The sequence below is a fragment of the Echinops telfairi genome, unplaced genomic scaffold (assembly GCF_000313985.2).
Source record: "Echinops telfairi isolate 266 unplaced genomic scaffold, ASM31398v2 ScPeMD7_2010;HRSCAF=2546, whole genome shotgun sequence".
Taxonomy (NCBI): Eukaryota; Metazoa; Chordata; class Mammalia; order Afrosoricida; family Tenrecidae; genus Echinops; species Echinops telfairi.
This window is the reverse complement of record NW_022105908.1, coordinates 20,200,909-20,210,639: the sequence shown is the minus strand read 5'-3', so window position 1 is coordinate 20,210,639 and position 9,731 is coordinate 20,200,909. Positions and strand designations below refer to the sequence as shown.

Genomic DNA, 9,731 nt, shown 5'->3' with positions numbered 1-9,731 from the left:
CACACGCACACCCACATGCACACGCACACGCACGGTTGATTTCCTTCCGTATAGCACGTCTCAAAGGGACAAGAGTGAGGTTGTGGGCCCAAGTGGTAACCTCTGCTATCAAATCTGGCTGCTCTGGTGCTCTCTGCCACCTGCTCGAAACTTCTGGCTTCCCCAGTTCCCCCAGCCCAGCCTGCAACTGGATTCCTTCCTTACCTCTCACTAAGACCCCTGCCCCTCCCCCAGCTCCTGCTCTGGGGCGGTTAGCGACTTCCTGCCTGTGACACAGCCACCCTCCTACCCTTCCTGCTCAGGCCCGGCCGCAGTGGCTCCTAGCCTGTGTGCAGTGCGAGCGAGCCACGGAGGGCGCGTGGACGGGTCTTCTCAGCCCAGTAGTTCCCTGTCTGCCCCGGCTACCCCCAGGCCCAAACCTCTCAGTGTGGTGGAGCAGGCTGACAGACCAGAGGGAGCAAGCTCTGCTCCCGTGACCCAACCCTCCTTTCCCAGAGCCTCTATCGAGCTGGTGGAAGCCGAAGTGTCAGAATTGGAGACTCGTCTGGAGAAGGTGATTCTGACCGAGAGACAAGCCCCCAGGAGGAGGAGGAGGAGGAGGAGGAGGAGAATGGGGTCGAGATGAAGATTAGAGGGGCAGGGCCAGGGGACAAAGTTGGTAGGGAGGCTCACTGCTATATTAATTTTCTCCTGCCATGCAAGAAATGATTACACATCTAGTGGCTGAACGCAATGGGGCTTTATACCCTAACACTTTCCGCCGGTCAGGAGTTTGGGCCTGGCTGAGCCAGGTTCTCAGCCGGCAAGCAAGGTTTCCACGAGGGCCGCAGTCTCACCCCAGGCTCGGGCTGCTCCTCTCCGCCAGGCACTGCCGCTAGATTGACTGCCTTGCTGTTTCACAGCAGAGGCCAACGTCTCCTAGAAGTGGCACACAGTTCCCTGCCACCTGGTCCTCTCCCTAGGCAATTCCCATCCTCGCAGCCCATGGCTAGTGTCTGCTAGCAAGACCAAGCCGTCCCCTATCACATCGTCATCTCAGGAGTGCCGTGCTTCCTCCTCACCACATCCGAGTGGTTAGAAACCAGTCACAGTGCTGCTCTTACGCAGGGGAAAGGATCAAATGAGGATCTGAATCATATGGGATCCCGCTAGGCATGTGAGTCACTTTAGTGTGTGTCCATCACAGTTGCTTATTTGTTTCCCAGCGATTTTTTTCCCCTACTAGGGTGTAAATCAAAGAGCTCTAGTGGCGCTGTCGGGTCACTGCGCGGTTGGCAGTTCCAGCCCACCGGCCGCTCCTCAGAAGCATGAACCGTCTGACCCCGTAAAGAATATACAGCCTCACAAGCCCTGCACAGGGTCACTCTAAGTCAGAATCCACTCAATGGCTGTGGGCTTGGCTTAGGGTTTAGAGTGTAAGCTCAGTGAGCACAGGGAAGTGGATGTTTTGGGTTTTGCTCAGTCCCCATTGTGTATACCAGGGCCTGACCACTAATAGGTGACCAATTAATGTGCACTGAGAGAAAGACGAGACTGTCTGCTCCCATAAAGGTTTATAACCCCGGAAACCTACAGGTTCTACTCTGTCCTCTAGGGTCATTAGGAGTTGGGATAGACTCAGTGGCAGAGAGAAAGAGAGAGAGAGAGAGATCCTGTGAGCACAAATCAGACAAGTAGATACCCGAAATAGGATAAAAGTTAATACCAGTTGCCTTGAAAATTCTCTTTATGAGCCAGACAGCAAAGTCTAGTTTCTGGGAAGCTCTGAGTCCAAGCAGGCAGGACAGGGCATGGGAGTGGGTGAAGGTCACGGTGAAGTTGAAGCAGGCACTGGTCTCAGTGGCAGACTGGGGAGAATGGACAGGGGGCTAATTCCAGAGTCAGGGCAGGACAAGCAAAGGGACTGAGTTGAGAACACAACCAGGCATGGGAATAACCCGGCAGAGGTGGGCAGAATGGGACAGGATTGTGGACAGGGCTAGATGAAGGGGCACCAGATCTGGGGGTGGGGAGGTGATGTGGAGTGGGGGCATCACCAGGTGAGGCGATGGCCAGCATCGTTCCCCATTGCCTTGTGTTGCTCCCCAGCTCCTCAAGCTGGGCACCTGCCTCTTGGAAAGTGGGCGCCATTACGTTGCCACCGGCCGCGCCTTCATCCTCGGCATTTGTGATCTGGGCCGCCTGGGTCCACCGGAGCCCATGATGGCGGTATGTGGAGGGCTCTGACCAGGGTAGGATGGGGCCTGGGGCGTAAGGAGGCCCTGTGGAGAGGGGAGGGTTGACTTTGGGGTCTGCTGGGAGACCCAAATCAGAGCAAGGCTGGGGCAAACCCCAGAGACCACCAGAGCAGGCTGCGTCCAGCATCGGGAGGGCCCGCCACCTCACAAACAAGACTGTCTCTGTGCCTCGTCTCCCCTAGGAATGTCTGGAAAAGTTCACTGCGAGCCTGAGCCACAAGCTGGACAGCCAGGCAGTGAGTGTGGGCAGGCAGGACTGGAGGGGGAAACAAGATGGTCTGGGGTGGGGGTCTTGACCCCCACCTCCAACTTCTGCTTCCCCTCAGGAGCTTCTAGATGCTACCCAGCACACCCTGCAGCAGCAAATCCAGACCCTGGTCAAGGAGTGAGTTGGGAGGGAAGGAGGACCCGACCCCACAGCAGCCCTCCAACCCTCTTCCCATGACCATGGGACTTCCCAGAACCACGGAGTCGGGCCCTCGGCATTCTGTCCCTTCACCTCTTCCTTGGATGTCTGCACAGTGTGACATTGAGGGGGGTAGGGGGGCTGCCTTGTGTCCCCGTCATTGGGGACCCCCTTGAGTAGCAGATGGGCAGAGGCTGTTTAAGAGCAGTGGAGGTTCAGCTGTGGACTTCTTGCCCTCTGCACAGGAGACCCAGGTTAGGTTTCATTCTTGGCCATTGCACCTCATGCTCCTAGACTAAGGCCAGGAAGAAAGGCCTGCCAATCTCCTCCTGACAACCAGCTAATGAAAACATGGTCGTAATGGTCCCACCTCATTATTCATGAGCCAGCTTGGTCACAACTGACAACCCACACAGGCTAGCTGAAGGGACTGGGGTCGTAGGGGGTTGGGTAGACGGGCCCGTCGCGAATCCTGCGTTATCTACCCACGCCCTCTCCGCGTCTTCAGGGGTCTCCGAGCTTTCCGGGAGGCTCGCCGGGACTTCTGGCGGGGATCCGAAAGCTTGGAGGTGGCTCTTACTCACAATGCCGAGGTTCCCCGGCGCCGGACCCAGGAGGCCGAAGAGGCCGGAGCTGCTTTGCGGACTGCGCGAGCTGGGTACCGGGGACGGGCATTGGATTACGCCCTGCAGGTGCCTGACTTCAACCTGCCTTCCTCCGGTGCCAGGGCCTCAGGGTCAGATTGGAGGCTGGAGGCAGACCTCATGCCGAGTGGGAGGGGTTCTGTGTTTTCCAGACTGACCTGGGGTCTCTTGGGGGCCCTCAGGTCAATGTGATTGAGGACAAGAGGAAGTTTGACATCATGGAATTTGTGAGTTTGTGGTGGCCAGGGTGAGTGGGGGGAGCCTGTCAATAGAGATGGGAAGGGAAGCGGGGTCCTTCCTCTGCTCTACCCTGCTCTCCACACCCCCCAGGTGCTGCGATTAGTGGAGGCCCAGGCTGTCCATTTCCAGCAAGGCCATGAGGAGCTGAGCCAGCTGGGCCAGTATCGCAAGGAGCTAGGTGCCCAGGTAGCAGGAAATGGTGGGAGCCTTGTGGGTCTTGAGCTAACTCTCCTGGCATCGTTGGGGGAGACCACCAGGTTCTGAGATGTCTCTCCTATGCCCAGTTGCACCGGCTGGTCTTGAATTCAGCACGAGAGAAGAGGGACATGGAGCAGAGGCATGTACTGCTGAAACAGAAGGTGAGCAGGGAGGCTGCCGCCTGAGGGCAGACAGGCCTGTGGCCCTGTTCTCAGCCTGGCCCAGGTGCCCTCTGACCCTCTTGTTCCCCAGGAGCTGGGTGGGGAGGAGCCTGAGCCAAGCCTAAAGGAGGGCCCCGGGGGCCTGGTCATGGAAGGACATCTCTTCAAACGGGCCAGCAATGCGTTTAAGACTTGGAGCCGGTGAGGAGAGGATGCCCAACCAGCCAGGCCCATCAAATGTGGTATCTATCGGTCTGAGTGGTTACTGTATGCTAAGCACACACAGAACCCTACCTTCAGAGAGTTTCTAGTCCGGCAACAAAGAGGAACAATATAGTAATTAGATGGATGGGACGTTATGGGTGAAGGTAAGCATGCCATAGGGGGAAAAACACAAGGTAAGGTGAGAAGGAGGTCAAAACCTGGGAGGCTTTGCTACTTTTAAATAGGGACTCTGGGCAGGGCTCATGAGCAGGTTGACTTCTAGGGAAAGATTTGGGAGCTGTCTGAGGGAAGGGTGTTGTAGGGAGAAGGAAGAGCTAGTGCCAAGGCCCTGGGGTGCCTAGAATGTTTGAGGAACCAAGAGGAGCTGTGGGCCTGGACAGAGTGAGGGAAAGGACGTCACAAGTTGGGGTACTTCAGGATGGGGTCACTGGGGGTCCTGCAGGCCCTTCCTGGCACTTGGACTCCACTCTGAGGACCTGGGGACCCACTTCAGGGTGGGGATGTGCGCAGACTTGACTCTCTCTCCTCTAAGGCCACTGCCAGCTCATCTGGAACTTTCGGCACAAATTCAAAAAGAGAGCCGGTCCCCAAGAGACTTGTGTTTGTCAGACTTTTCTTTGGAGTATTAGGTTTATTTGATTAGGCAAAGTGTTTCACGTCATCAGTCTGTGCACTCTGGACCCTCTGAGATCTGAAGGGCCTCCACTTTGTATAGCCACCCTTCTCTGGGATGTCTCAGCCCCACACATCTCTCAGCGAGATCCCTCTGGGGCAGAGGAGACAGCCTCCCTCTGGTCCCTGTCCCAAGCCTCACCTTGATGTTCTCTCAGTCTCTCACTCTGTTTCCACTCCTGCCAGACGCTGGTTCACCATTCAGAGCAACCAGCTGGTGTACCAGAAGAAGTACAAGGTGGGTAGGCCCAGGGCCTCGGATGCCTGGATCCCAGGGAGACACAGCTCTTACTGCCACTGGCTGCACGGCTGCTCCTGACTAGCTCTCCCTCCCAGGACCCCGTGACTGTGGTGGTGGATGACCTGCGACTCTGTACAGTGAAGCTCTGCCCCGACTCAGAGAGGCGCTTCTCCTTTGAGGTGGTGTCCCCCAGCAAGTGAGTGTAGGCCCAGGGGTGATGGTCAAGTTGAGACCCACCGAAGAGGCAGGGCTGATCACAGGGGCATCCCTGGAGCCAGGTCTCCCAGGTGTCTAGGCAGCTCCAGCTACCTACCCATTGGTGCAGGGCTGAGGGCCCCAGATTATGAGTGATAAACTCCAAACCCAAACTCACCACCATCAAGTGGATTCTGATTCTTAGCAACCCTATGGGGCAGGGTAGAACTGCCCTTGTGAGTTTCTGGGACTATAACTCTTGACAGGAATAGGAAGCCCCCATCTTTCTCCCAAGAACAGCCCAGTGAGTAACCACTCCACCACCACTGCTCCTGGCCAAACCCACTGCTTTCGAGTCAACTCGGACTCATCGTGGCCCTATAGAACAGGGTAGAACTGCCCCTGTGGGTTTCTGAGACTGTAACTCTTTACAGGAGTAGAAGTTCCTTGCTTCTGAGAAGCAGCTGATGGTTTTGAACTGCTGACCTTGCTGACCTCGCAGTTAGCAACCCAATGAGAAACCATGACACCACCAGGGCTCCTTTATGAGTGATAGTTAGGTGGATATTATCAGTTGGCATGGAAATATTCCAATGTCGCTGCTACCATTGACTCCCAACTGCATGTCCGCCTGCCCAGTTGGCTGCATTGCTCCCCAGGCCTCAGTTGCCCCCCTCCCCCTGTCCCCCTTGCCCTTCCCATCCAGGTCCTGCTTCCTCCAGGCTGACTCAGAGCGCCTGCTGCAGCTGTGGGTCAGTGCCGTGCAGAGCAGCATCGCCACTGCCTTCAGCCAGGCTCACCCCGATGACAACCTGCGGACCCCAGGCCAGGTGCCTTCACCTGGGAGTGCAGGGCCAGGCTAGCCCAGGAGATGGGGCACTCGTTCTTCATTCCCCTCCCTTCCTGTCTCTCGCAGGGCTCAGGACACCTGGCCATGGGCTCTGCCGCTACTCTGGGCTACGGCGGGATGGCCAGGGGCAGGGAGTCTGGGGGCATTGGGCACGTGGCAGCCCAGGTACAAAGTGTGGATGGCAATGCCCAGTGCTGTGACTGTCGGGAGCCAGCCCCCGAGTGGGCCAGCATCAACCTTGGTGTCACCCTCTGCATCCAGTGCTCTGGCATCCACAGGTCACACCCTCCCCTTAGAGTCCCAGATGTGGACCCCCCCCCCCCAAGCTGCCTGCACACACGCCCTCTGCCCCAGAGAGAGTCCATTAACAAGGCCTTTCTCTTCCTGCATGTCCTGCCCCACCCCACCCTCCTTAGCTTCTGGTCTATCACTTGTCCCTGGCCTGGGCGGAGCCTAGAGGAGCACCAGGCGGACGGACCTAAGAGGGTCCTTGATGGGTTGGTCTGGGCCAGGGTTGGGGGAACCCTTCAGAGGGGTTTGGTTGACTTGGTTGGAGTAGGTGGGATGGCATAGCAGAGAGGCGGCCATGAGGGAGCAAGTCCACAAAGCAGTCCACCCGGGGTCAGTGTGCTGCGGGAGGGAAGGGGCAAGGCATGGTGAGAGTTACTCACACCCAAGGGTCTCAAGAGAAGAGTGGTGGCTGGAGGAGGAGGGTGAGGCCCCCAAAATGCAGGACTGGGCACGTGGGAACAGAGAGCAGGCTGAATCCTTCCAGAACCAGGTCAAGGCTACCCACTGCAACCACCCTGCTACCTCCTGGTCTGGCTCCCACTCTCCCAGGCAGGACCTTGCTCCCAAGTCTTTTCAGGAGTGACAGCAGCAGATGCCTCGTCCCCACTCCACTGCCCCACAGGGGGCCTGACTCCCACTCTGACCCTCCAGGAGCCTGGGTGTCCATTTCTCCAAAGTCCGGTCTCTGACTCTTGATTCATGGGAGCCAGAACTAGTGAAGGTGACTTGGGACATAGTGAAGCCTGGGGGAGGCGGGAGGGAGGACCAAGGATGATGGACCTGAGTGGGGCACCGGCATTCACGTACCACCACCACCTCCCTACCTGTCTGCATCGCCTGGACGCCTGCAGCTGATGTGTGAGCTGGGGAACGTGGTTATCAACCAGATCTACGAGGCGCGTGTGGATGCTATGGCGGTGAAGAAGCCAGGGCCCAGCTGCTCCCGGTGGGTGAGGCTGAGGCGTGGGCGAAGGCCCTTCTGGGGCCATTGAGGGGTCTGGGTGTAGGTGAGGAAAGCCTGGGATGGGACGAGGAAGACTTACCCTCTCCCTCTCTCCCAGGCAGGAGAAGGAGGCCTGGATTCATGCCAAATATGTGGAAAAGAAATTCCTGACCAAGCTTCCTGAAGTGCAGGGCCAAAGAGGCGGCAGGGGACCTCCCAGGGGGCATCCTCCTGTGCCCCCGAAGCCTTCCATCATTAGGTCCAGACCAGGGGGCTTCAGTGGAAAGACAGGTATATGTGTTAGGTGGGCGTTCATGGAGGGCCTGTGAGCTTGGGTGTCGGGCCGCATGGGGAGGCAAGGGAGGTTGGTGGGGGGAGGGGAGGGTTTGCACAGTGTATGAGGCCTAAGCTGTTTCCTTGAGAATGTCGGGGACAAGAAAACACTGCCCCAGATTTTACAAGGGAGGGAAGGGTGTCAGGGAGTGACGATGCCCGTGGCACTAAGAATGGAAGGGATGGGGCTGGGGGTAGGCATCACTATAAGGAGGAGTTATCACCAAGCCTGAGAACAAGTGGGAATGGGGATGAGCTTGGAGTCTCCTGGGGCTATGAAGAAGGTGTGAGTCCAGCTGGAGCCGAGCTAGCCTCAAGAGCTGAGTCCGAGCGTCAGCAGACCGGCGTCCCAGCTGGACTGGGTGGTTGGACAGGGTGAGGTACATGAAGCTGTCTGCCCCCCACATCCAGAGGTCCCTCACACCATGAACACTTAGACACACAAATACACACCCCCATCCAGCTCTACCTCACGGGCCCCAGTGTCATGAAGACCTCAGCACAAGTTACATGTGCTTATGCTCCACTTCTTACCTGTCTAGGAACACTGGTGGCACGGTAGCTATGAGTTGGGCTGCTAACTGCAAGGTCAGCAGTTCGAAACCATCAGCCTCTACAAAGATGGGGCTTTCTACTCCTGTAAAGAGCTACAATCTCAGAAACCCACAAGGGGCAGTTCTACCCTGTTATTATGATTTGGCATTGACCGAATGGCAGAATTTTGGGGTTTTATGGTTGCTGTTGTTTTTCAGTTCACCTCTTCAAACTCACTCACATGGGAACAAAGCCTGGTGATCTGATTCCATAAAAATTACACACACACACACACACACAAACTGGCTGCCATCAAGTAGAATCAGACTCACAGTGACCCTATAGGACAGGGTAGAACTGTCTGTGGGTTTCTGAGACGGTGGTTCTTTACAGGAGAAGAAAGCCTCATCTTGCTCCCTCAGAGCCACAGGTGGTTTCAAACTACGGACCTTGTGGAGCAGCTCTACTCTTTAACACACAGGGGCACCGTGGGTTGGAGTGAGGTTGTAATCCCATCACAGTAACAGGGAGCCATGCCAAGGGCTTTCCTCCGGCCTGCTAGCTGATCTCCTTAACAGAACCAAATCCCTGTAGCAGAGCCCCCCTCTGATGACCTGGGCAGCCTGCACTCTGGGGCCCTCCTGTTTCGAGCCGCTGGGCATCCACCATCACTTCCCACCATGGCAGACGCCCTTGCCCATGGAGCTGATGTCAACTGGGTTAACGGTGGTCAAGAGAATGCCACGCCACTGATCCAGGCCACAGCTGCTGTGAGAACCCTGTCACATGCTCCCCACGCCCCCTCACCCTCCACCTGCTCTTGGGAGGCCCACCCCACAGAGCCTGAGTGATAAGCTAGATCAGCTAGTTCCCAACAGGGCTCGAGGCAGAGACAGACTGCAGTGTGAATCTGAGCTCAGCCCTTCCTGGAAGGAGACTTGCAGCAGTTACTAACCTGTTGACTGTGCCTGTTTCCTAAATCTGTACCATTGGAATGCCATACCTCATAAGGTTGTGCTGGGAATTTAATGTATGAATCCATAGGGCGCTCCAGCAGAACCCTGAACTCCTGATTCCTGCCCCACCCTCTGCACGCCCTGATCCCCAGCCTCGCCCCCACCCCATGCCCCCCTGCTCCCCCACGGAGCCTCTTTAAATAGGCTTTCAAAGATGTCTTTCCACCCCTCCTTTCTCAACACCTGGGACACAGAATTCTCTCCTGGCCTGTGAGTTTCTGCTTCAAAACGGAGCGAACGTGAACCAAGCAGACAGCGCCGGCAGGGGCCCGCTCCATCACGCAACCATTCTGGGCCACACGGGGTAGGGGCAGCGCGGCTGCGGGAGCGGGAGGGACCCGGACCGGGGAGGGAGGCTCTGGCAAGGAGCGCGGCTGAACCAGGCCGCCCTCTCCAGGCTCGCCTGCTTGTTTCTGAAACGCGGAGCTGATCTGGGGGCTCGGGACTCTGAAGGCAGAGACCCTCTGACCATCGCCATGGAAACAGCCAACGCGGATATCGTCACGTTGTAAGCTGTGTAGGGGCGGGGCCATCGTTTGGCCGGC

The 9,731-nt window shown here is 57.3% G+C and overlaps 1 protein-coding gene across 1 annotated transcript in view; it reads left to right on the top strand.

The window, feature by feature from the left end:
- The window catches only part of ACAP1 (ArfGAP with coiled-coil, ankyrin repeat and PH domains 1), an 11,223-nt gene that overhangs the window by 589 nt on the left and 903 nt on the right, over positions 1-9,731 (top strand). Inside the window, exons 2-20 of the mRNA XM_004712998.2 lie at positions 412-553; positions 2,089-2,208; positions 2,420-2,473; positions 2,564-2,622; positions 3,152-3,335; positions 3,470-3,514; positions 3,618-3,713; positions 3,812-3,886; positions 3,978-4,087; positions 4,970-5,021; positions 5,120-5,220; positions 5,926-6,049; positions 6,136-6,347; positions 7,012-7,081; positions 7,212-7,306; positions 7,422-7,594; positions 8,768-8,940; positions 9,381-9,490; positions 9,584-9,694. Coding sequence (XP_004713055.2) covers positions 412-553; positions 2,089-2,208; positions 2,420-2,473; positions 2,564-2,622; positions 3,152-3,335; positions 3,470-3,514; positions 3,618-3,713; positions 3,812-3,886; positions 3,978-4,087; positions 4,970-5,021; positions 5,120-5,220; positions 5,926-6,049; positions 6,136-6,347; positions 7,012-7,081; positions 7,212-7,306; positions 7,422-7,594; positions 8,768-8,940; positions 9,381-9,490; positions 9,584-9,694 — 2,106 coding nt within the window. The remainder of the gene's footprint in view (positions 1-411; positions 554-2,088; positions 2,209-2,419; positions 2,474-2,563; positions 2,623-3,151; positions 3,336-3,469; positions 3,515-3,617; positions 3,714-3,811; positions 3,887-3,977; positions 4,088-4,969; positions 5,022-5,119; positions 5,221-5,925; positions 6,050-6,135; positions 6,348-7,011; positions 7,082-7,211; positions 7,307-7,421; positions 7,595-8,767; positions 8,941-9,380; positions 9,491-9,583; positions 9,695-9,731) is intronic.